The 26,825-nt window shown below is 43.4% G+C and overlaps 1 protein-coding gene and 1 pseudogene across 2 annotated transcripts; one reads left to right on the forward strand and one right to left on the reverse strand.

The window, feature by feature from the left end:
• Positions 1-2,349: 2,349 nt before the first annotated feature.
• Positions 2,350-2,873, reverse strand: LOC127693574 (actin, cytoplasmic 1-like; annotated as a pseudogene).
• Positions 2,874-4,437: 1,564 nt separating this feature from the next.
• Positions 4,438-26,605, forward strand: Nol11 (nucleolar protein 11). 2 transcript variants are annotated; one of them, XM_052195578.1, is made up of 18 exons: positions 4,438-4,625; positions 6,675-6,788; positions 6,904-6,960; positions 9,078-9,226; positions 10,630-10,687; positions 12,495-12,639; positions 13,359-13,547; positions 14,865-14,941; positions 15,854-15,977; positions 16,284-16,366; positions 17,904-17,978; positions 18,849-19,030; positions 21,088-21,213; positions 21,427-21,618; positions 22,305-22,383; positions 22,773-22,865; positions 25,212-25,319; positions 26,103-26,605. In XM_052195578.1, exons 1-18 carry the CDS (start codon positions 4,488-4,490, stop codon positions 26,217-26,219), a joined length of 2,106 nt encoding a protein of 701 aa, XP_052051538.1. In that variant the 5' UTR covers positions 4,438-4,487; the 3' UTR covers positions 26,220-26,605. The 2 variants fall into 2 exon arrangements, with proteins under 2 accessions (XP_052051538.1, XP_052051537.1); XM_052195577.1 differs by having other exon boundaries at positions 4,439-4,625; positions 21,367-21,618.
• The last annotated feature ends 220 nt before the right edge of the window (positions 26,606-26,825 follow it).

Raw genomic sequence — 26,825 nt, forward strand, 5'->3', positions numbered from 1 at the left:
TATTCCTCTTTGCCTCAGGAAAAAAAAAAGACACTTCAAAGTAGGAAGGAAGGTTCAGAAGGTGGAATTCCTCCATCTCCGGAGGGACAGCCCAGCCGCCTCTCTTCCCAGAGGAAACTCTGGAGCCACAGAGGATCCCTCAGGGAAAATAAAGATGAAGATAGCTTCAGTTTGTTAGGAAAGCAAGGTTTTTTTCAGTAGCTTCCAAGATCACATCTGACAAGCTTCAGTCACTTCACAGACACAAGGCCCTGTCCTTGACTTCAGTATATATGTATATATTATATATGTATACATACACACACACACACACACACACACACGAATAATATATATATACATACATACATATGTATTCTATCCATACAGCCATAGCTGGGCTGTATATTAAATACATATATACAAATTAAATAAATAAAAGATAAATAGTGTGTGTGTGTGTGTGTGTGTGTGTGTGTGTATGCTTGTCTGAATATATACCATCAGAGAACAGTTTCCAAGCAGGCCAGAAGAGGGTGACAGAGCTCCTGGTATTGAAGTTACAGGCAGTTCTGAGCCATCCAGTGTGGGTTCTGGGAACCAAACCTGGGTCCTCCAGAAGAGTAACAGTGCTCTTAACCACTGAGCCATCTCCCAGCCCCTTTTTAATGCTGGGTTTTGTTGTTGTTTGGTTTGGTTTTTTGTTGTTGTTGTTGGTGGTGGTGGTTGTGTTTTCTCCTAGTGTGTGGGTTCTATGAACATGTGTGTAGGTGTGTTCATACATGTGAGTGTGTGATAGCATGTGGAGGCCTGCCGCTGATGTTTGGTGTCTTCCTGATTATTTCCCCTCAGGTGGGGTCCCTGGCTCAATGAAGATGTCTCAGCAGGTAAAGGTGCCTGCAACTGAGGCTGAACACCTTATCTGGATCTTTGGGACATGAATGGTAGAAAGAATCCCATGACCTGTGTCCTGTCACACACACACACATACACACACACACACACACACACACATTTACATAAATAATATAATTTAAAAAATTTTAAGAAGGTCACTATCATCCTTGACTCCAAAGTAAGTTGGAGGCCAGCCTGGGCTACAAAAGATTGTGTTCCAAAAAGACAAAACAAACAACAACAACAAAACAGGACTGGAGCGATGACTCTGCACTTAGCGTTGGCATCTCGTCTAGCTCCGGTGTGCCTGACTCACCATAGAAGGGGCTGCTTGCCCTGTCCCCACTCTCTTGCTCTCTCCCCTCTCTTCCCTCTCTGTCCCTTCTCTCCCCATTCCCCTCCCTGCTGTCTCTCCAGTGCTCATGGTTGGCCTCTACTCCTCTAATCTCTCTCTCTTTCTCTCTCTCCTTCTTTCCCTCTCTCTACTACCCCCTTCGATCCCCCTCCCCCTGCTCTAAATAAGCTCTATTCTCTATTATACTATCATGTAGCTTGTCCCTGGGGAGAGGGGGAAGAATTCCTCGCGTAGGCTGGCCATGGCACTCCCTTCCCCACACCATACTGCACTTCCACCAAACATATCCCTGGTTTCTTTTTGATAAAACACACTTAGGAGCACACACTGCTCTTACAGAGTTGAGGTCTCAGCCCCTGCATTAGAAGACTCACAACCACCTACAACTTCAGCTCCTGAGGGAATCTGACACCTCTGCCCCACCCCCAGGCACTTATACTCACATGCACACAAACACATACATACACACAATTAAACATAAAGATATGAGACCCATTCTCTAAATAAACAAGCCTCTTACCGAAGTCCCTACGACAGAAGTCAAGTCTCTGGCTTCGAAAGCCTGAAGCAGTAGACGTCCCCCTCTCGAGGCTTGGTGCATAGGCCTCTGGGTCATCCAGTCCAGCCCTTAGACCTTGGTCACTCAAGGGCCCAGGACTTCCAGCCGTGGCAGAGCTGTTCCCTGCCTGCCCACGGTTCCTATGAAGGTGAATAAGAAGACTGGAGCCGCCAGCTGTTGGTGACAGCTTGAATCAGAAGGCCAGAGAGCAGACAAGGAGAAATAAGCTGGGAAGGTGCTGGAGGTTGAGTTTCTTCTGCTGAGCTTTTGGGATTTGGCAAATATAAATTGTTTTTAAGCAAATATAACTTACAGGGTACTGAGTCCACTTTAATTCAAGATAAATGGTGAAAGACTGCATAGGGTATGTTTATAATTAAAAAAAAACAAAAAAACCACTCATCGGGCTGGAGAGATGGCTCAGTGGTTAAGAGCCCTGGCTGCTCTTCCAGAGGTCCTGAGTTCAATTCCCAGCAACATGAGGTGTGTACATTTGCCTGGGCAAGTCAATACTTCAGAATAGTTAATACAGCAGATGCCCTATACCTGCTCAGTCCATCTAGAATTTATGGTGGACGATGCAGGGAGGGTGGGCAGACTCCTCATACTTGCTGATCCACATCTGCTGGAAGGTGGACAGTGAGGCCAGGATGGAACTATCCATCCAGACTGAGTACTTGCGCTAAGGGATGGTAATGACCTTAATTTTTATTGTGCTGGGTGCTAGGGCTGTGATCCCCTTCTGCTTCCTGTCAGCAATGCCTGAATACACAGTGGTGCCACAAGCCAGCACCATATTGGCATTCAGGCCCTTGTGGATGTCCACATCACAAGTCATGAGGAAGTTGAACGTAGTCTTATGGATGCCACAGGGCTCCATGCCCAGGAAGGAAGGCTGAAAGAGGCCATAATCATTCATTGTTAATGGTGATCAACTGCCCATCTGGCGACTCCTAGCTCTTCTCCAAGGAAGAAGAGGATGCAGCAGTAGCCATTTCTTGCTCAGAATCCAGGGCAACATAGCACAACTTCCTGCTCAGCTGTGGTAGTTAAGCTGTAGCCTGGCTTAGTCAGGATCTTCATGAGGTGCAGTCGCAAGATGGTGCCCAAGGTGCACCCAGATGCAAATAAACAAGAGCCTTGTGATACAGGCAAAATGTATCACTACATGTATCAGAACAGAACCAATGTGTGTATATCTGTGTATAAACATATGCATACATCTTACAACAGTTTGCTCAAACTGCAATAGTGCCTCTAAATATTTCCTGGAAGGGAAGAAGGAGGTGCAAGGCCCAGGAGGCTCAGGAAGTAAACAAAATTTACAAGTCTAAGTAAACTGAAACCTTTAAAATTCACAAGCCCCATACCTAAAGTTATACAAGCTGCAAACTGCCCGGCCTTAGCTGTCTGAGCATTGAGACTCTCCAGAAACGAAACTTGTGTGATTCTTCACCCATACTGAGGTTAAAAGAAAGATGGCTGAATTTAGCACTCTGTGAGAGCATCTCCCAGTAGCCAAGGCTGGCTGCCAACCTGTCCATCATCCTGCCTCAGCTTGCCAAAAACTGGGCATGTCCTGCTAAATTTGTTTGTTTGTTTGTTTTTAAAGACAGTCTTAGGGCTGGAGAGATGGCTCGGTGGTTAAGAGCACTGACTGCTCTTCCAGAGGTCCTGAGTTCAATTTCCAACAACCACATGGTGGCTCACAACTATTGGATCTGATGCACTCTTCTAGTGTGTGTCTGAAGATAGCTACAGTGTACTCATATAAATAAAATTTTAAAAAATCTTTAAAGACAGTCTTTCTGTGTAGCTAAGGCTGGCCTGGAATTCTATGTAGACCAAGCTGATCTCAAATTTACTGAGATCCCCCCTGTCTCAGCACTCCAGAGTGCTGGGATCAAAGGCATGAGCTACCATGTCCAGCTAGATCTCGTTGTTTTGGTTGTTATTGTTTTTTTTATCAAAGGAGTTGTACATTCTGATAATATGAACAAGACTTCTCTACCAACGCCAAAATGACAGGAAAAATAAGTGCCCACAGAACTAGACATTCCCTGGAGGGTAAGCAAGATCAAGCATTTTGAAACAGCGCCTCAAGAGTCATCTAAAGCCGGGCAGTGGTGGCGCACGCCTTTAATCCTAGCACTTGGGAGGCAGAGGCAGGCGGATTTCTGAGTTCGGATTTCTGGTTTACAGAGTTCCAGGACAGCAAGGGCTACACAGAGAAACCCTGTCTCGAAAAAACCAAAAAACAAACAAACAAACAAACAAACAAAAGAGTCATCTGCAGGTTAATTTTTTTCCCCTTCTGACATATTGAGGAAGGATGTCCTAGAGTTCACTTAGCATATTTTTAAAATCTGCTTTTTTATATCAGGCCATTTCTTAAACTTTATCTTTCAGTTTCCATTAGCTAACTGGCTAACAAGAGGGCACAGAAACCAGCTCAAAGATTTTTATCTTTGCCTGGAGGCGGGGCCTTGGGGGAGGAAATAAGCGTTGTCACGTGGTCTAGACTCCACCCACAGGGCGGTGTTCGCCTACTCCTCTTCTTCCCGCCAGGGGTCGCAGCTCTACTAGAGCTGATTTTCCTCCTTTGGCGAGGACCCACCCCTTTTGTGTCTTTGGCTCTCGCGAGAGAAAAGCACAAAGCCTACCGGGAAGCACGCACGGGCTGTAGGCCAGCCCAAAATGGCAGCCCTGGAAGAATTCACGTTGTCTACTGGAGTCTTAGGCGCCGGGCCTGAAGGATTCCTAGGTGTAGAGCAGAGTGACAAAGCCGACCAGTTCCTAGTGACGGACAGCGGCAGGACCGTTGTCCTTTACAAGGTGAGGACGGTGGGGACGGCCGGCAGCTGTCTCGCCTCTGTCGGAAGCCGGGAGCGGGAGGCTTGACTTTGTCACAGCGTGGGAAGGGAAGCCAGCCGGGAGCGGGCGTGACGGAGGCCCGGGGTGCGACAGAGTCAGCGGCGAGACGCCGAATGAGGTTCGGAAGCTGTTTGCCTGTGAGGGCCGGCGTATTTCCGAATGACATGTGGCGGTGTCTGGGTGCACATGGGGTTAGCCGGGAACCTGAGCCTCCTCTTCCCGGGGCAGAGCCTGGCCAAGGGGATTTCTGTCACCTTGCAGCTTGCTCGCCGAAGGGTCGAGAGGAGATTAAGCTTCAAAGGATGACACTGACAGGTTTTAAATATGTGTTATCCAATACATCCTCCGCTCCTTGGGGTTTCTGGGGGCGGGCTGAGTCGGAAGGTGGGACGAGGCAGAGATTTCTTGGTATCCTAGAAAGATTGGGCAATTCTGCATCACACTGTGAAAGTCACAATCTTTGCAGCCTAATTCCTCGCTCAGCAAGCATACTTAGAACTTTGTTATAGCAATCATCTACAAAGCATGTTCTTTAATCTGGAATTTTGAACAGTTTTGTTGGTGGTGGTGATGGTGGTGGTTGTTTGTTGTTGTTTTTGGTTTGCATTGAAACAGTGTTTCTCAATAGTAGCCCTGGCTGTCCTGACTCTGTAGACCCAACTCATAGAAATGCATTGGGATTAAAGGCGTGTCTGCCACCACCGCCAATGCCTCTGAACAGGTTTTTTGTATCATTAAAAAGTTATCCATCACCAGGCTTTGGTGGCGCATGCCTGTAATCCCAGCACTTGGGAGGCAGAAGCAGGCGGATTTCTACACAGAAACCCTGTCTCGGGGAGAGGGGGGGACCAAATCCAAAAACAACAACAACAAAAAAGGTATCCATCTGCAGGGGCTGGAGAGAACAACCGGCTCCTTTTCCAGAGGACTGGGGTCCAGTTCCCAACACCACACTGCAGCTCACAACTATCTGTAACTCCAGGATCCAACACTCTTACACAGACATATAAGCAGAGAAAACACCAGTTGTATGTAAAAACAACACCCAAAAATCTAAGTTATTCAGAAAAAAAGTTACCCAAATGCTTTAATTGGGTGACAGGCTGCCAACAATCCCCTATACTGTTGGACTAGACTTTCCTTCAAACTTTAAACTGTTTACTAATTTGGCAGTTTCTGCATAGGAATACAATAGTTTCTGGCAGTTAGGTGGACTGTTCCAACCTAATTTTCTTTGCCTCTGTTCCCACAAGTAATCGATTCATTTTTAATTGTATCATTCATACGGAGTGTCTTAAGTTAATTTTTATATTGTTAAGAGTTTGGGGGGATTTTTGTTTTGTTTTTCAGACAGGTCTGGCTTTGGGGTTTTTTGGGTTGTTGTTGGAGACAGTTTCTCTGTGTGTATCTCTAACTGTCTTGGAACTCAATATGTAGACCAGGCTTGCCTCTGCCTGTACCTTCCAAGTGCTGGGATCAAAGGCATGCAGAATTTACTGTCCTTCTACCTCAGCCTCCCAGTGCTGAGGCTACAAGTATGAGCCACCAATTAAAAGTAAAAAGAAAGAGAAAGTCGGGCAGTGGTGGCGCACGCCTTTAATTCCAGCACTTGGGAGGCAGAGGCAGGCGGATTTCTGAGTTCGAGCCCAGCCTGGTCTTCAGAGTGAGTTCTAGGACAGCCAGGACTATACAGAGAAACTCTGTCTACAAAACAAAACAAAACAAAGTAAATAATATCTATCTACTCTAGAACTTGAGGGAAGAGAATCTGGATTTGAAGCCAGCCTAGACTACACAGAAAGACCATGTCCAACACAGAAAGAATGATAATTCTATATTCCTCCAACACCCCACCCCACCCCACCCCACCCCCGCAGCCACCATTCTCTGTCAGCCATCACAGAGTTAGAAATCATATTCAATATTGTCATTCAAGGGCTTATTTTGTTTATTAAATGTAACTGCTCTATGTCCAAAGCTATATTCTTAAATTGTGTATTCTTTTGCCAGGTTTCTGACCAGAAACCCTTGGGCAGCTGGTCGGTGAAACAAGGTCAGAGTATAACATGTCCTGCTGTGTGCAACTTTCAGACTGGAGAATACATTATGGTACATGACCATAAGGTAAAATTGAAAATGCATTAATATGTGTAACAAGATATATTACATGTATTGATTGTTCATTACATGTAAATAAGCAGTGCAGTACTATTTAACTGGTGTACTTTTTTGATTTAAGGTTCTGAGAATTTGGAATAATGAAGACGTAAACCTGGATAAAGTATTCAAAGCTACAGTAAGTCTTTGGATTTTCTGACATATTTAAGTACTGGTGAAATAAAATAACTCAGTTTCATATTTGTTATATATTATATTGCCTCTGGGAAAGGAGCTAGTGGTGGTGGTCAGTTTTCCCCTCTAGCTGTTTTCTTTTCTTTTTGGGGGGGAGGGGTTTCCAGACAGGGTTTCTCTGTGTAGCCCTGGCTGACCTGGAACTCACCCTATAGACCAGGCTGGCCTTTAACTCAGAAATCCACTTACCTCTGCCTCCCAAGTGCTGGGATTAAAGGCGTGCACCACTACCACCGCCGCTGCCACTACCACCGCCGCTGCCACCACCACCACCACTTGGCTCTCCAGCTGTTTTCTTACAGATCTTAATAACTCTCAACTTATGTGTTAGTAGATTAGAAAATACAGGCTATATTATCCCATAAAGGCTGATTTAAATAGTTCTGAGTGGGGCTAAAAAGATGGCCTTTTTTTAAAGATTGATTGATTGATTATGTGTAAGTACACTGTAGCTGACTTCAGACACCAGAAGAGGGCATCAGATCTCTTTATGGGTGGTTGTGAGCCACCATGTGATTGCTGGGATTTGAACTCAGGACCTTTGGAAGAATAGTCAGTGTTCTTGCCGGCTGAGCCATCCCTCCAGCCCAAGAAGGCTCTTTTTTGTTGTTTGTTTTTTTTTGTTTTTTTCGACACAGGGTTTCTCTATGTAGCTCTGGCTGTCCTGGAACTCACTCTGTAGACCAGGCTGGCCTCTAACTCAGAAATCCGCCTGCCTCTGCCTCCCAAGTATAAGATGGCTCTTTAGTTAAGAGCATTTGCTGCTTTTGCAGAAAGCTGGGATTCAGTTCCCAGCACACAACTGCTTGTAACTCCTACTCCAGACATGCTTGATGCCTTCGCAGGCTTGCATGTACCTGATGCACGTGCACGCACACACACACATACATAACTTTTTAAAAATATAAAAATCGTATTTGGAGTTTGGGTGTTTGATGTGTTTCTTGTAAAAATGTTTATTTTCTATGACATTTTGTCACTCCAGCCCTTGGTGCAACTTTTAATTCCAGCACCCAGGATACAGAGACAGGTAGCAGATCTCTGGTCTACATAGGGAATTTCAGGCCAGCCTGGGCTACAAAGTGCGACCCTGTCTCGGCAAACAAATTTCTAGTTCTAAATTTCTGACTCTATAACTAATAACATTTTGGGCTAGAGAGGTGGCTTAGTGATTAAAAGCACTGGCTGTTCTTCCAAAGGACCCTGGTTCAATTTCCCAGCACCTACATGACAGTTCACACCTGTCTATAACTCCAATTCCAGGGCTTCCAAAAAAGACACCCTCACACAGATATACATGCAAGTAAAGTAAATGAACATAATAAAAAATAAATTATATATAGTTGATTCGTTTTAGAACCCCAGATGAGACTAATTCAAATCCAATATAGTTGTTGCCTGGACTCATGAAACTTCAAACTGTGTTGTCTCCTAAACACCTGGAGAGGTTGACTGTTTCTCTCATCCTTTGTTAGCAGCAAGAGCCTAGCCTGCTTTCTTACCAGCTCCTTGGTGGTTTACTTCTTGTTTTGTTATTGTTGCTTGTTTTATTTAGTGTTGTCGTTGTCTCAACACTGCATGTGGGTATGGGGATTAGCTCAGTGTTAGAACGCTTGCCCAGCCTGTACATGGCACTACATACAGTACAGGGTCAGACAGACAGACCCAGGTTGCAGGTAGCCTATTAATCTTTCCTCTCTCTTTCTCTCTCAGACAGAATTTTACTGTGTAGCCCTGGCTGTCCTGGAACTTGATATGTAGACCAGGCTAGCCTTGAACTCACATAGATCTGCCTGCCTCCAGGAACTCAATAGCTCAGACTTCTGGGTGACAGGGAGAACTGACAGATCTCCAAGAATTAAAGGTGTGCACCACTATACCCCTTAAGTCTCTTAGGCTGGGTCTGATGGCACCTACTGGTAATGTCAGCCACTTAAGAAGCTAAGGCACAGTAATGAATCCAAGGCCAGACAGCTAAGCTAGACACCTATAAATGTCTGTATTGTATTACATGTTTATTCTTTTAGAGTAAAACTTAAAATATTTGGAACTTTTTTCCAGCTGTCAGCTGAGGTCCATAGGATCCACTCGGTACAGAGGACAGAACCCTTGGTGCTGTTCCGAAGAGGTGCTTCTCGTGGGCTAGAGGCCTTGCTTGCAGAGCCACAGCAGAACATTGAAGCCGTCATTCCTGATGAGGAAGTAATCAAGTGAGTGCCAGTGGTTGCCTATGAATTTTTACAGTAGAATATGTGCTCTGCATTACCCAGTATTCTTTACTGTGTTTAAAGGTATTAATGCTTAGAAACATAAAGAACTATGGTAGAGCCGGGCGGTGGTAGCGCACGCCTGTAATCCCAGCACTCTGGGAGGCAGAGGCAGGTGGATTTCTGAGTTGGAGGCCAGCCTGGTCTACAGAGGGAGTTCCAGGACAGCCACGGCTACATAGAGAAACCCTGTCTTGGAAAAACCAAATCCAAAAACAAAAACCAAAAAAAAAAAAAAAAGAACTATGGTATAATTCAGTGGTGTAACCCTATCTAGCATGTTCAAAGCCTAGAGATAATCCCTGGAATCCAAAGGAAAAAAATACCCAAATTAAATCCCATTATTGCTGGGTGTAGTACTAGACAGATGGAGGTAGTCACATCTCTGAATCTGAGGCCAGCCTGATTTGCATAATAAGTTCTGGGCTGGCAGGAGCTACATAGTGAGACCCTATTTTTAAAAAAACAAAAGTAAAATGTTAATAACTACAGCACCATTTATGAGGCACTGAGCAAAATCCTCAAGAACCTGTGAGCCTGTGGAATAATAATAAAGGATGAGGAAATGTCCATGGCCCTGGGACTGCTTAGATACAGAGATCTTCAGCTGCTTGTGAAGGAAATAGGTAATACCAGAGCTCCAAACTCTGGCTCTGTCCTGCTGACCAGCCAAGCTGCAGCCCTTTCCCTTGGAGAAATTCATGTCTTTGTAGTAAGAGCTGATGGTGGTACTGTAGTGCCTCTGGCTTTCCTGGACTATGGAGGAATGCTGGGTAAATAGCTCATTCACCCGGTAGTGGGACAGTCCATGGTTTCACCTTTCACTTGTGGCCTCTTGACATCGACCTGGTAGAAACTAAACTCCTAAGAGCAAAGCCTTGTGCGGAGTAAGTGAACGGGTGAATGTCAGATGTGGATTGACCATGTGTCTAAGGTGTGAACAACTGTCACAGAGTGGGTGACCTTGGGGTTCTCATCACCACTTTGCCACACATGCCACACACTGGCAACACTGCCCTAGTCCTACCTTCCTACCCGTCATTACCTGCTGCTGATAGAAGCCAGATTCTAATGGTATCCTAAGAACACTATCCCCAGAATGATGGTGAGAAGGGGGATGGGGGACTCAGTGTAAATGTGTAAAGGACTGCAGGCTCCCCTCCCCCACCTCACGGTCTTCATTAGTGTCTGTGAAGTTTACAGCCTGTGCTGCCTCTGCTGCAGCTACTGAAGTCAGGCCTCTGTTGTCCTGGCTCCAAAACACCATAATAGTTACCTAAAGATAATTTATCAATAACATTTCTCAACTGATTTTGTGTTTTCTAATTCTTCTTTCTTCTTTAAAGGTGGTCAGAGGTTTTCATGTTATTTAAGCAACCGGTTTTAATCTTTATTACTGAAAATGTAAGTGACATCTTCAATTTCTGGCATTTTTTAGTTTTCATTTTCACCTGTGTCATTTTCAAAACTAAAATGTAATTTTGCTATTTCTCTAAACTTGTTTCTTTTGTGAACACTAAAATGCTAGTTATAACTGTTTCTATGCCTAAATTAAGCTTTTCCTTTTTTAGAAGACTTAATTCACTTTATGGTATAAAGCCCCATTTGGTAGCGAGAACTGGCGCCTATGTCCTCCAAATGGAGACTGCAGTGTGGATTTTAGCAAATGGTGATTCCTGGAAGGGGACTTGGTGAACACAGTCTCTTTCCAGAGGTCTGGGCTCAGGGGGCAGACAGTCTTGTCGATGGTATCAAAGATGGCATTTTCAAAATTGCCTGGGCTATTTGGACAGAGGAGCAAAGAAATGCCATTGCCTCTGGGGTGGGGAGGGGCACATCAGCACATAGCCACAGCAGCCTGTCATCTTCCGTGGGACAGTGTGCACCTTGGTCAAGGCAGCAGATCTCAGATGTTGGCAGCCGCCTCCTTAGACACTGCACACCAGGCTGAGCTAAGCCTTGAAGCAGGCCTTCTGGCCAGCCCTGGTCTGCCCTGCAGTGCTGTGACCTTTAGAACCTCAAACTTTAGGGATGCTCAGAAAGTCAGTAACTCAGATTTCTGCATGGCAGGGAGAACAAGTAGATCCTGCAGGGACTTCATCTCATCTCCTTGACTACATAGTCCACCTTGGTGATGAGAATCTACTTCTCGTCTTTGCTGTAGCTCCACAAGCTCCACAGTCCTCAGATTGCTGCTGAATCATGGGTCCCCAGGTTCTTCTGCCCAGGGTTACACATTATGTTTTACCAAGAAAGAAACTAAAGCAGCATTTTTATCACATTTTAAATTAACTGAAGACATGCCTATATTTATAACATGCCCATAATCCCAGCACTTGGGAAAATGGGGCAGGAGCATGGAGAATTTGAGGTCAGTTTGGGCTACGTACTGAGACACTGTCCTAAAAGGCAAGGGGTAAGGCTGGAGAGATGACTCAGCAGTTAAGAGCGTTGACTGCTCTTCCAGAGGTCCTGAGTTCAAATCCCAGTAACCACATGGTGGCTCACAGCCATCCATAAAAACATCTGATGCCCTCTTCTGGGGTGTCTGAAGACAGCTACAGTGTACTTACATATAAAAAAATAAATAAATCTTTAAAGCAAAAAAAAGCTAGGCAGTGGTGGCGCATGCCTTTAATCCCAGCACTCTGGGAGGCAGAGGCAGGCAGATTTCTGAGTTTGAAGCCAGCCTGGTCTACAGAGTGAGTTCCAGGACAGCCAGGGCTATGGAGAGAAATCCTGTCTCAAAAAAACCAAAAAAATAAGATAAAATAAATAAAATAAAATAAATACACTAGGTGGGGTTATAGGTCAGTGGCACAACTCTTGCTTACCAAGCACAGCACCTCTGCAGTTCTGGTGACTAGAACTCACATGTAGACCAGGCTTGCCTGGAATTTGCTGCATTTTTCTCCTCTTTGCCTCCCAGGTGCTGGGATTGCAGGTATGTGCTGTCACACCCAGCCTGGCTGGTCTTTTAAGTCATTACAGAAGTAATCAGAACAGAGCAATAGCTTCTAGGGGCTTGTTTGTTTGTTATGTATGTGAGTACACTGTAGTTGTCTTCAGACATACGAGAAGACATCAGATGGCTGTGAGCTACCCTGTGTGGTTGCTAGAAGTTAGGGTTTCCAGCCCTAACTTATAGTTTTGATGTTTAATTATAGTTATTTGAAGTGGGGGTATTTATAAAAATTTTTTTTTCTTGCAGCATGGAAATTATTTTGCTTACATTCGATTGTGCAAATCACATAGCTTAAGCAAATACACACTCTTACTTGGAAAAGAAGAAAAATCTGTTAAACCAAATTTTGCTGCACGTGTGGATGGGAAATTCATCTCCCTGGTGTCACTAAGTAAGTCTTCTTAGGCTGTTAGAAGGATGTCCGTGAGGCAGAGTCCTAAGCTCTCTGCAGCTTCCTCCCATAGCCATTTCGTAGGACTTTCAGGCTTACCATAAACAACAACAAATAATGTAGTACCTATAAAAAGAAATAGCACGTATAGCTAAGGACAATTCTTCTGATCCTCCTGAGCCTTGCAGGTGCTGAGATTACAAAGGTGTGTACAGCCATGCCTGATTTTATGTGGTGCTAGGGATTAAACTGAAGGTCTCGTGCATAGAAGACAAGCACTTTACCAATGGAGTTAGACCTCCAGTGTGTTTCTGCAACACTCCCACATTTATGTGGCATTATTTACTGTGTGTTCCTATGTGCATTTGCCTTGGTTCTTATTTTTCAGGCCAGAGAACGACTTGTAGTTCTCTCCCCCGCATGGGCTCCAGTGATCACAGGTTTCCAGGTTGGGTAGCTAGTAAAATGGTTTGCAAGGTAAAAGTAGTCTTTACCTTGCAAACTATTTTACTGACCCCATTTATAAAAATTTTAATACATTTATTGAGGGAAAGAAAAGAGTGATATAGTTGTCCAATATTCTAATTGGGTTACTTACGGACTTGCACTCTTAGAAATATCCTAATACATTTTTTTAGAAACACCTTAACACGTTTAACTATGATAGGTAGAAACTGTCCTTTTCCCATTACTAAATATCAATTACTTGCTCCCAACAGGCTCTGATGGGTGTATATATGAAACCTTGATACCAATATATTCAAGTGACACAGAAAAGAATCAGAGATTAAGTAGAGCATTGGTGCTCAAGGCAGTTGTGTCTGGTGGTGCTCAGAATGGTGTCGCCCTCACCGTCCTGGATCAAGACCACATAGCTGTCCTGGGACCTCCACTTCCAGCTTCTAAGGGTAACTGAAATCACCCATTCAAATTTAGCTCTTAGCCTCTAGTTTCTATCCTTTCTGTTCTCAACAGAATCTCACTATGTAGCCCAGGTTGGCCTTGATCTCAAGATCATCCTACCCTAGCTTCCCAGGCTCTAGGATTGCAGTGTGTACCACCATGTCCAGTGCCACCTTCCAGTTCACAAACTCCATCTGTATGTCTTCCTTAGCTTCCACTAGCAAGCAGTATTTCCTAGTTTTTACTGTACTGTCTTTTCTCTCCTTTAAATGCTAATGTTTCTTTCTCAGAGCCTCTCTTTCTGAGCTGTAGAAACACAATTGGTTTTATGTGTTACTCTTACCCTGCAACTTTGCTAAGATTTATTTATTTGTACTGTTAGTACATGCCTCTGTGTGTGTGTTTGTGTGTGTGTGTGTGTGTGTGTGTGTGTGTGTGTATACACATGTATATCCTATGTGTGCTAGCTTGCTTTGGCCTCAGCATAATATGGAGGGTTGGAACTTATTTCTTCTATATTCTAAACTAGATTGGTACTGACTTTATGATTGCTAGAATTCAGTGGTGAGGTCATCTGGCCCTGGCTTTCCTTTTTTTTTTTTTTAAGATTTATAGCCAGGCGGTGGTGATGCACGCCTTTAATCCCAGCACTTGGGAGGCAGAAGCAGGCAAATCTCTGAGTTGGAGGACAGCCTGGTCTACAGAGTGAGTTCCAGGACAGCCAGGGCTACACAAATAAACCGTGTCTCGAAAAAAAAAAATATTTATTTTATGTATATGAGTACATATACATGAAATAGCTGTACAGATGGTTGTGAGCCTTCATGTGGTTGCTGGGAATTGAATTTAGGACCTCTGCTTGCTCCAGATGCCCCACTCGCTCCAGTTAACCTTGCTCGTTCAGTGCAAAGACTTATTTATTATTATAAATAAGTACACTGCAGCTGTCTTCAGACACTCCAGAAGAGAGCATCAGATCTCTTTATTTGTTAGTGGTGAGCCATCATGTGGTTGCTGGGATTTGAACTCGGGACCTTCAAAAGAGCAGTCAGTGCTCTTAACCACTGAGCCATCTCTCCAGCCCTGGCCCTGGCTTTCCTTTCTTGAATGTTGTTTAATTACAGCCTCAGCTCTACTGCTTAAGCCATGGAGCTTTTCTACCTCTCTGCCTGCCTGTGCCTCGTCTGTTTGCATCCCTGTGGTGTGGTAGCCACTGTATACACAAGCAAGCTTGTGTATTTACCTCTTCCTCCCTCGGCATGCTAGGACAGCATGAGTTTCTGTTTAGGTCTGTTTCTAAACTTCTGTAAATTACATTATAGAATGCCTCTCCATATGGAACATAAAGTTTCAAACATTACAGACGTCAAAAGAGCTGCCACAAGGAACCAGTGGGCAAGTAAGTTTGTTTTTTTTCTTGTTTGTTTGTTGGGTTTGGCTTTGGTTTCTCTGTTTTGTTGGGGTTTGAGTCTGGGTCTTTGCTTGAGGTAGGGTGTTACTATGTAGCCTAGCATAGCCTCAAATTTGTAGTCCTCCTGCCTTAGTCCCCTGGGTACCGGAATTATAGACATGTGGCATCGTTCTGTTAGGTATTTGGGTTTGTATTAAGTTTCTATCCTCCAAGGAAAACTAGAATTACAGTTGATTTTTTTACCTAAGAGCTTACATTTGGTTGGGTTATTGTTTTAATCATTCATATATACTTATGAATTTGTTTATTGTGTATTAAGTTATAACCTAAGGCATTACTATTCCTAATGAATTAAAATGCCTTTAAATAGTAAATGTTACTCTGGAATTGGTGCCTCACGCCTTTAATTCCATCACTCTAGAGGCAGAAATAGGCAGAGCTCTGAGTTGCAGGCCAGCCTGATCAGCATTGTGAGTTCCAGGACAGCCAGAGCTACATAGTGAAACCCTGTCTTGAAAAAAATACACAAAAAGTTTCTTTTGTTTCTGAGATAGCTCATGCAATGTTACTACTGTTGCATGGTAAGCTTGAGTCAAAGAATGAACTTGTGTCTGTCAATGGATGAAGACAGTGTAGGATATATTTACATTATGGAACTTGGGCCATAAAAAAGAATCACATGTCATTGTAGAAAAAGTAGATGAAAAATTTTAAAACTCAGAATTTTCTTTCATTTCTGGATCTAGACTTAAATTTGTCTTAAGATAAGAGCGTGGATCAGGGTCATAGGAAGCCGAGACTGGGTGGCAGTGAGTGGACAGCAATGGAGGATCAGGGGCAGGCGCTTGTGAGTGTGTGGAGCAGTCGGACCTTGGAAAATGTATGCTTACTCTCTTTCAGCTCTGGTATCATGGAGAGACACTGTTTATGCTACATGGAAAATGTCTAACTGTGATTCCATACAAGTGTGAAGCATCCTCTCTAGCAGGCGCTCTTGGGAAGCTCAAGCATACCCCAGAGTCGGGTAGGACCTCTCTGCTTCTCTCTGACTCCTTTACCAGCTCCTGGTTTTCTTTTTCTCTGAGGTTTTCTAGACAGGATTTCTCTGTGTAGTCCTTACTTTCCTGGAACTTACTCTGCAGACCAAGCTGGCTTCTAACTCAGATCTGCCTGCCTCTGCCTCCCTGGCGCTGGGACTAAAGGCGTGCACCACCGCCTCTTGGCTTGAGATCTGTCTTAAATTGTGCCTAAGTCGTTTTCCTTTGTTGTTCTTTACTTTGATGATATTAGGTCAAAATAATCCAGTAATTTATGTTTTGTATTTCCTTAGGCACCCATTCCGTGCCCCATTTTGTAAACTGGGAAACGTGTTCAGGATATGAACTTGGGTCCAGTGCAGAGCAGTCAAGAACTGTAAGTTCAGTAGTTGAATGAGAAATATTAGTAGAAATGTAAACAGAAAAAAATGAAAAACAAGGAAAGGCTGTTAGCTTAAATGTTCGAGTGTATGTACCTTTACAGCTTGACTTTTAATAACAGGGCTTCAGCATGTAACCTTACAGCCTTTACCCAAACTGATACTTGGCAACTCTAGCAATTTTTTAAAAAATAGTTATTTATTTTATCTTATGTGCCCAAGTATATATGTGCTCTACCAGTCAAGGTGAGGAGAGTCAGCTCCCTTGAACTGGAGTAGTAGGTAGTTGTGAACTGCCTCTGGGTGCCAGAAACCAAACTGAGGTTCTTGCAAGTACAACAGATGTTCTCAGTGCTGATCTCTCCAGCCCCAGTATGTGATAATATTTAAGGTTGTGTGTGGTATTAGCTAAGTCCCAAATAAAAAATATGCCAGTTTGTAATTAGCAGTAATATCTTCCTTCCTGAGTATGGAGGTATCAAGTTTAAAAAAGCAAAACCACTAAAACCAAAGCTGGATGTGACTCATGCCTCTTGTTGCAGCCCTTAGGCTAGTTGAGGAGGAGTGCAGGTTTGAGGAAAGTCTGGGTCTGGTGAGTTCCCGTCCAGCCTAAGTTCAAAACAAAACAAAATGTATTTCATTTAAGAGTTATAGTTAAAGCACTTTATTTATAGTAAACCTTGTTTTTAAAACACAGTCTGTTGAAGCTGGAGACATGGCTCAGCAGGTTTTGCTGCTCTTGCAAAGGACCTAAGTGTAGGCTCAGCACTGATTTCAGACAGCTCACAGCTGCCTATAACTCCAGTCATGGGGGGCCCAGCATCCTCTTGTAGCTTGCTGTGTTCACATACACATACACCCACAGAAGCATACATGACCTATACTTAAAAAGAAGATCTTGACAGGTTGCCTGCTCTTCCAGAGGTCCTGAGTTTAATTCCCAGCAATGACAAGGTGGCTCACAACTATCTATAATGAGATCTGGTGCCCTCTTCTGGCCTTCAGGCAGAACACTATATACAGAATAAATAAATCTCTTTTAAAAAAGAAAATCTTGGAGCTAGAGAGGTGACTCAGTGGTTAAGAGTACTGGCCGCTCTTATGAAAGGCCAGGTTTTGTTCCTGGCATCCACATAGCAGCCCAGAGTTCAGGGATCCAACCCCCTCTTCTGGTCTCCATGGTGACCAGCACTTAACATGCTACACATGCACAAATGAAGGCAAAATGCTCTTGCACAAAAAAGAATAGCTGGGCATGGTGACATGTGACTTTAATCCCAGCCCTTGGAAGGCAAAGGCAGGTAGATCTCTAAGTTTGAGTCAAGCCTAGTCTTCATAGTGAGTTTCAGGACACCCACAACTGCATAGAGACTCTGTGTCCGAAGTGAAAATAAATTAATTTTTTTTATAATAAATCCTTAATATGTATTTTCTAAGTAAGTGGTCATACCTAGTATTCTACTGTTTCATAGTCTTGATATTTTGATAGGTCTTTTGCATTTTTTGAATACATTACCAATTTATTTACTTCAGCTTAGGAGGGAAAAAGTTGAAGCAAATTTACAGCCAGAAGTTCCAGGATTCAAACAACTTTTATCAATAATCAAGGTAATTCTGTTTATTTTGGTTTTTGTTGTTGTTGTTGTTGTTGTTATTGTTGTTTGGTTTGGTTATTGGTTTTTTGTTTACAAAACAGGGTTTCTCTGTGTAGCCCTGGCTGTTCTAGAACTCACTCTGTAGACCAGACTGACCTCGAACTAAGAAATCTGCCTGCCTCTGCTTGCCAGAGTGCTGGGATTAAAGGCATGTGCTACCACTGCCTAGCTAATAAAGGCAATTTTTTTTAAAAAAGAAAACTAGAAATGGGGCTGGTGAGATGGTTTGGTGGGTAAAGGCACTTGGTGACCAAGTATGATCCCTGGACCCATGCAGAGGTGGAATGAAAGAACTCAGTCTATATAGTCACTAAGCATATGAGTGCGCACAACCAGAGTGCCTGGGGAGTTAAGCTACTGTGTAGGTGCTGGGCATTGAACCCAGGTCATCTGAAGAACAAGTGCTCTTAACTGCTGAGTTCTCTCTCCAGCACCATTCTTCATGTTCTAATGTTTATTGGAGGCTATGGTGAACATTTATTTGTGTATTAACTTTGTCAGAGTGGTCACAAAGCATTGCCTTATTTGACTCTATTATCTGATGATATTAATGATGTGCTGTGCTCTTCCTGTATGTCAGAGTCTACACGATGTTAGTAATATTGTCTGAGTAACTGGGTTTATAAACCCTTAGATTTTTCTTCCTCCTTTGTAGAATGAGTGCGTGTGTGTGTGTGTGTGTGTGTGTGTGTGTGTGTGTGTGTGTGTTGTGCAATTTAATGTTGCTTTAGTGGGCTACGTGAATATTCATGGTTTTTTGTTTTAGTTCAGAGTGTCTATTTCTTAATGTCTTAAGCCAAATTATTTAATTCTGCCCTTTCAGAAAGATTCAGAAAAGCACATTGAAGTAGAACTACGCAAGTTTTTGGCTAAGTCAACACCTGACTTTCATACTATAATTAGCGACATAGTGGCAGGACTTCTGGAAAGGTGTAAAGCAGAGCCGCCATTTTACCCCCGGAACTGTCTGATGCAGCTCATCCAAACACGGGTGCTTTCCTACAGGTAGGGGTGCCTCCTGCTTCACAGTTAGCCTTCTCAAAAAAATCATGTTTGTACTTGTGGGTTTTTGTTTTAATGTAAAAATGGTTCTTGGGAGGCGCCTCAGCAAGTAAAGTATGAGGGCTGGAGTTTGGCCTTCCTGGACCCCCATAAAATGATGGCAGGGTATGGCAGCCCACCTGCAATCTTGGTGCATCTCTAGGTTCAGTGGGAGGCCCTGCTTCTTAGAAGGTGAAGAGCAGTGGCGGGAGCCACTCAGTGTTACTCTGGAGCCTCCACAGACACGGGCACGCACATACATGTATACCCACTCATAAGTGATCATGTATTAACACCACACACATACCTTACCAGAGGTTGCTACACTGGACATGGTAGTAGGCTTAGTGCCTTTCCTATTGCTGTGATGCCATGGGCTTCACCGCATAGACCTCACCTTACCTTCCCAGCTTCACGCAGTGGGCTCGTGAGTCGTTTTTAGAGGGACTTTAGTCCTGCCTCATATTGCCTGCCTCGGTTTCCACATCTTTACCCTCGGACTATTACTGCACTGATAATGCTGCTGCTGACTTACACTATGAGTTCAAGGAATGGCTTGGACCACAGACATATCAGCTCATTTGTGCTGGCCCGAGGGAAACATTTTGTGGGCAGTTGGATTTGAGGAGCCAGGAACTCCTTCAGTGTAGACTTCCTTTAAATGAATCTGCATGTTCTCCAGGTAAGAGCCTCTGAGGATGAAGTTGTGCTCTTGGGACAGCTTTCCTATTGTCCAATGTAGCTTAAAGGCTTTCTTTTTTTTTTTTTTTTTTTTTTTTTTTTTTTTTGGTGGAGGGGTTTCCAGACAGGGTTTCTCTGTGTAGCCCTGACTGTCCTGGAACTCACTCTGTAGACCAGACTGGCCTCAAACTCAGAAACCTGCCTGCCTCTGCCTCCCAAGTGCTGGGATTACAAGCGTGCACCACCACTGCCCAGCTTAAAAGGTTTCTAATTAAGGATATTGATCTCTTTAATAGTTACAGGTGGTTGCTCAGTATCAAACTAAATCATCTCTTTTGAAATTTCCTCTGAAACAAACTGATCTGTAATTGTTCAGTTCAATTTCATGTATGTTCTCAGGGTGTAGACAGAGTGAAGCCAGATTCTTGGTTTGAATACCACACAAATGGCCCAGAGCCCGGGTCCTAATGTCCTTGGTCCACTGTCTGATCTCTCTCAGCATTGCTGTTTTTACTTCCTACCTGCGTGGCCTCCTGGGCTTGGCTTTCAGCATTTAACTGCTTTTTGAACCGGAAAGAAAGAAATTAAGACAATAGTGAGGTATGTGCCTGTAATCCCAATCCCAACACATAGAAGGTCGGCGCAGCCAGGCAGTGGTGGCGCACGCCTGTAATCCCAGCACTTGGGAGGCAGAGGCAGGCAGATTTCTGAGTTCAAGGCCAGCCTGGTCTACAGAGTGAGTTCTAGGGCTATATAGAGAAACCCTGTCTCAAAAAAACCAAATCCAAAAAAACAAAAAAACAAAAACAAAAAAAAAAAAGGTCAAGGTAGGGAGATTAAATTTGAGGCCAGTCTAAACTACGTAGTGATTCTTCTCTCTTTTTGGTTTTTTTTTTTTGGGGTTTTTTGGGTTTGGTTTTTTTGAGATAAGGTTTCTCTGTGTAGCCCTGGCTGTCTTGGAACTCACTCTGTAGACCAGGCTGACCTCGAACTCAGAAATCCGTTTGTCTCTGCCTCCGAGAGTGCTGGGATTACAGGCTGGGATTACAGGCGTGCGCCAACCATCACCTGGCTATTGATTCTTCTTAAAAAAATAAAATACTGGAGCTGGAAAGCACTTGCTTTTCTTGCAAAGGACCTGGGTTTATTTTCCCAGGACCTGCTTGGCAGACTAGTACCAAGAGATCCAGGCTCTCTTCTGACTTTCAGAGACACTAGGCACATATGTGGTACACAGACATAAGCACATGCAAAACAGTCATAAAATAAACTTTTTGTTGTAATTTGCTAATGATTTTTTAAATATAAAATCATAGTAATTGTATTACTTCTGGTCTCAGCTTATGCCCTGATTTGATGGAAATTGCCCTAGAGCACACAGATGTGCAGATGTTACAGCTGTGTCTGCAGCAGTTCCCTGACATTCCTGAGTCCACCACCTGTGCTTGCTTAAAACTTTTCTTGAGGTAAGTTAGAATCTGTGCTTTCAGTCCCTTGACATCATTTAAGTCTGTGGCTTACTTGACTTCTAAAGTGTTGAATGCATAGATTAGAAAATGAATTTACAGAGGTTCAAATTGTGAGAAGAATTAACCTCTTGCTTTCGATTGACATCATAGCGTTGGTGATGACTGTCTTCGAGACAGTAGTATCAACATGGAGTCAGTTTTTGATTTTAGCGATTCCGCACAAGATGAGAAGAAGGAAGTGGAAGAGCAAACTGAAATTGTTCAGAATGGCTTTGGTCCTGAGGATGGGAACGTCAGTAAAGATAGTCAGCAGTTAAACAAACTGCCTGAAGACGCAGCACATGAGCCCGTCTCCTTCCCTGTGACCTCGTGTCCTGTGGCACCGAAGCGAGCAGCTCTGCTGTATCCTTCCAGACAGTTTCCATTGCACTGTGTCTGTCAGGGACGCATGCTCAGCAGGAACTAAGGCATGATTCAATTGTCTGTCCTGGGTTTTTTTCCAGTATTTACTTTAAATACATTATATTCAATGCTGCCTTCAATTAACTTATTAAACTTGTGTTCTCTCTCTCTCTCTCTCTCTCTCTCTGCATGTGTGTGCATGGAGGTGAATTATACCCATGATCATATGCATACCTGGCAACACCTACCTCAGAGCTGCTTTACGGGGTCTTTTATTAATTCTTTTGGCTTAATTTTGTTCTGACATGTGTCCTGTTGCTACCTGCTGAGTGTGAAGATGACAGGAGAGTGCCACCATGTCTATCTTGGCCAAGTTTCTTAGTTAAGAAGCTATACAAGACCTCATACCTGTAATTCCAATACTCGGGAAACTAAAGCAAAAGACCTGGTGGATAATCAGGGCCAGCCTGGTCTAGAATAAGATTCTGTATTCATAAAAAAAGAAGGGAAAGGAAAAGGGATCCATACAAGCTGTAGTAATATGCAGGTTCCATTAATTCTGTCAAGTGTTGTTTACAAGTGAGCAGCATAACAGGAGCAGGGTATTGACCTTGTAAACCACAGAAGGGAGCTGTGTCCACAGAGCAGCCTTGCCTCTACTGAAGATTTTCCTTAAGTCTGAGTAGAAATGCAGTCCTTCATTCCGCGTACAGCGAGCCCTTCCTCCTGCCGCACTTGAAGGACATCCCTGCGAAGCATGTCACGGTAAGGGCGTGTGCTGCACAGTTGCTAGCATCGGACAGGCTATCCTGAACACTGCAGGACGCCGTGCTGTGCCTAAGAGGGAGGTCCACATGTCAAGTATGCTCAGAGAATGAGGGTGGTTTGGGCTGATCGGCCTCGATGTGTTCTTTCTGCCTTGCTTGGAAACCAAGTTAGACAAGTCATTGAAAAGACACTGAAAAAAGGAAAAGAGAAATTTTACCTGTTGTTTACTGATCTACCCTAACTGAGAGATCTTGGTGATGAGTAAAACAGGGCCTCTGTCACATTAGTTGAACAGCTTTGTAACTTTTTTCTACTCTCTATTGGGTTTATTTGTAGGGAGTATTGTTTTACCACTGTAGATAATTGTGCCCCTCTTTCCCTCACAGCTGTTTCTCCAGTATTTGTATTTCCTCTATTTGAAGTGCACTGGCAATGCTACCATGACTCTCCCTGGAGTAAACCCTCCCACCGTGAGCCAGGTCAGACATCTTTTTGCCTTTGACCTTGTATGCAATGTCAGCCCTGGAGTTGAGTAACTAACTGGTTTCTTCCTGCTTCCCAAGATGAGTAGACCCCATCTTTTCCCTCATGTGCACTGTTGGATCGGAGAGGACTTCTCTGCTCAGTAGATGGATATCTAGAGTCAGAATTCCAGACTACAGAATCCCAAACTCATCTTTGTAATTGGAAGTTTCTGTATTAAAAAAGTTTCAAAAAGTAAATTTTGGGACCAGGTATGGTGGCACAGGCCCTAATCCTGAAAAGTCAGGAGCAGATGGCACTCTGTGAGTTCAAAACTAGTGTGATCTACATAATGAGTTCTCATAGCTAGACCTTGCCTCCAAAAAAAAGAACAAAAAAGTGGGGGAAAAAGTAAACTTTACACCTCTACCCCTTAGAGACGACCAACATTAATTTTCTTTGGTGGAACTGGGCATGATGGTGCATGCTTTTAATCCCAGCACTTGGAAGACAGAGGCAGTTCGAAGCTAACTTGATGTACACAGTGAGTTCCAAGAACGCCAGGGCTACACAAAGAAACCCTGTCTCAAAAACATAAACAAAATTCAGAAACATTTCTTTTGTGTCTAAAACTATTGTCTCATATTACAGAACCATATTGTAGACATAGTCTGGCCTGGTACATTAATCTTCACATAGATGTTCTTGTGGTCACATTCCCACAAGAAAAACACTGAGTGGAACAGGCATGTATTTTCAGTTTTCAGAATGCCAGATTCCTTTCCAAACAGTTGTGACCAGGCTAGCTCTGCAGTTTGGGGTTTCAGTCTCCACACTCTGCCCACGCCTGCTATAACTGTCAAGCCTCTATTGCTAACCTGGTAGGGAATGGTAGTGTCTCGTTTGTCTTTGTATTGCTTTAACAGAGGGTACAGTAGTTTTTCTTGTTTTATTCTTTTTTGTGAGGTATTTAATTGAGTTCTTTATCCATCTTTCTGTTGTGTTCTTGTTTAGGGGGTTGTAAACAGTCCTGTATATTGAGTAAATTCCCACTCATTCTTTGACGATTTCATGTGTTGCATGTTCAGTGGTTTCAGTCCTTTTCTCCGGTTTCCTCTCCCTCTCTCTTCTGCTGAAACCCTTTCTTTCTGAGATGTGTCCTTCACTTTCATGTCTGTGTGTGAGACCCACTGAGTCTGATTAGGAACTTTGTGAGCATGGGTGGGAGTCATCTACTAGGTTAGGAGCTGCTGTCCAGTGGTTGTGCTACTGCATAGACATCCTCACCAATCAGGAATTGCTAGTAGCCCAGTCCCTCGGGGAGGGGGGCCTCCAGTGGTCTCCTCATTTTTTTTTTCAATATAATTTCTTTTCTAGGCAAATTTTAAATTTTACTTACAAGATGCACCAGACTCTCCCTTTAACTCATTGATTCATATGTATTATATATTTGTTTTCTTGTTTTTGTTTTGTTGATTTGAGGCAGACTCTCACTGCAGAGCTCAACCTGGCCTGGAATTAGAATACTTGCCAGTGTAGAACTGTGTAACATGCTTGTATAAATATATATTTTATTTGCATTATCTTCACTTTTTCCCATAGTATCTATGATACTTTGTGATACACAACACCTGTAGTATGTCTGTCAAGGTAAAAGGTAAATGGTTTTTCTCTTCTTATTATAGATAATTATTTAAAAACAAAAAAAATTATGTCTTCTCTTTCCATTGGTGAGACTGTCTCACTGTGGCCCAGCCAGCCTGAGGCTCACACCAGTCATCGTGCCGTGCTCAGTCACAAGTGGGAGCCACCATACCTGAGAAAACAACTAGTGTTAATGCTGGGTTAGATCTGATCTGGTGTTCTTATCACTGACAGATGTTATCCTTACCAAGTATAAAAACAAGAAGAAGGGGCTGGAGAGATGGCTTAGTGGTTAAGAGCACTGACTGCTCTTCCGAAGGTCCTAAGTTCAAATCCCAGCAACCACATGGTGGCTAACAACCATCTGTAATGGGATCAGATGCCCTCCTCTGGGGTGTCTGAAGATATATGTAATACAGTGTACTTACATATAATAAATAAGTAAATAAAAACAAGAAGAAAACATTTATGCTTCTTAGAAATCATTCCATCTCTAAATTGAGCGGTGGTGGCACACATCTTTAATCCCAGCACTTTTCAGAGCTAGAAGCAGGGGGATCTCTAGTCTGTCTTCATAGTGAGCTCTGGGATAGCCAGGGCTACATAGTGAAACCCTGTCTCAAAAAACAAAACAAAATGATTTGCTTTTTTTTTTTTTTTCAGTTTGAGACCACAAAGGAGTAGAATTAATAGATTAATCTTTCTGTATTTATTTCCAGATTATGGATTGGATATGCCTGCTTCTAGATGCTAATTTTACTGTCGTCTTAATGATACCAGAAGCAAAAAGACTTTTGCTTAATCTTTACAATTTTGTGAAATCTCAGGTTTGTGGTTATTTAATATTTTTAAGTTCTATTTTGAGTGAGGTTTGTGTATGTGTAGGGTGGGTGTATGCCAAAGCATGAATCTGTATGTTGGAGCATAGCTTGAGAGAGTTCCCATCCTGCAGACGCAAGGGATAGTGGCTTGTTTCTAGTAGTACCTTGTCTCAAAAAACCCCAAAAAACTAATTGGGAACTGTGGAGATGGCACAGAGGTTAAGAGCACTGGCTGCAGAGATCCGGAGTTCAATTCCCACCAAGCACACAGTGGCACATAAACACCTATAATGAGATCTGGTGCCCTTTTCTGGTCTGCAGGAATACATGCAGGTAAAATACCATCTACATGATTAGTAAATAAATAAGTCTTAAAAAAAAAAAAACCCTAACTGGGCCTGAAATTCATAAAAATTATTTTTACAATTTGCCTGTAAAGAGGTGGGAGTCAGCCGGGTGGTGGTGGCACACGCCTGTAATCCCAGCACACTGGGAGGCAGAGGCAGGCGGATTTCTGAGTTCGAGACTAGCCTGGTCTGCAGAGTGAGTTCCAGGACAGCCAGGGCTATACAGAGAAATCCTGTCTCGAAAAAACCAAATCCAAAACAAACAAACAAACAAAAAAAACCAAAGAGGTGGGAGTCAGCTCAAGGTAGAGGGGGCAGTACACACTTAAGGCCCAGGATTCATTCCAGAACCAGAAAACAGAAAACACTGGTAGTGACTGAAAGGTGTGCTATATGTGTGTGGAGTTCCAGCGCAGTTACTCTGGGTCCTTGTCTTCTTCAGATCTCCATCTATTCCGAGCTCAACAAGATTGAAGTCAGTTTCCGGGAGCTACAGAGATTAAATCAGGAGAAGAGCAGTAGAGGACTGTACTCCATCGAAGTGCTGGAACTCTTCTGACAGCGGGAGACGTAGTCTCACTGGACCTGGATATATAGACCAGGCTGGCCTCAAAATCACAGAGATCCTCCTCCTCGAGTGCTGGGATTAAAGATGTGGCCACCACACCTAGCTTGGTGGAATTTTTTTTTTTTAAATGATTCTACCTGTTCATCCAGGGAAGAAAGTTTTGTTTGAGTCCATCTCACTCAGTGTCCAGAGAGAAATGTGAGTCCCTGGACCATCACAGACCACCATTCCTCAGTGTGCTTCGGGTTCCACAGAAATCACTTCTAGATTGCAGACATCACTGAAAGGATGTTATGAAGGTTTTTTAAACATGGAATTGAGCTGATTTTAAGTAAACTTATTTGTGTACTGATAAAAATCTAATTTCTTACCATGCATTTTGAATAGTTTTTCTTTCAATAAAAGAAGCAAAACGGGGGCTGGAGAGATGGCTCAGCGGTTAACAGCACTGACTGCTCTTCCAGAGGTCCTGAGTTCAATTCCCAGCACCCACATGGTGGCTCACCACTATCTGAAATGGGATCTGATGCCCTCTTCTGGGGTGTCTGAAGACAGCAACAGTGTATTCACATACATGAAATAAACATTTTTTAAAAA

Source organism: Apodemus sylvaticus, chromosome 10 (assembly GCF_947179515.1).
Source record: "Apodemus sylvaticus chromosome 10, mApoSyl1.1, whole genome shotgun sequence".
Classification (NCBI taxonomy): domain Eukaryota; kingdom Metazoa; phylum Chordata; class Mammalia; order Rodentia; family Muridae; genus Apodemus; species Apodemus sylvaticus.

Coding starts and splice junctions, on each gene's coding strand:
- Nol11 (XM_052195577.1), top strand. CDS start 4,488: ATGGCAGCCCTGGAAGAATTCACGTTGTCTACTGGAGTCTTAGGCGCC. Junction 10,688..12,494: donor TAATCTTTATTACTGAAAAT/GTAAGTGACATC, acceptor TTTTTCTTGCAG/CATGGAAATTATTTTGCTTA. Junction 22,866..25,211: donor ACCCTCCCACCGTGAGCCAG/GTCAGACATCTT, acceptor ATTTATTTCCAG/ATTATGGATTGGATATGCCT.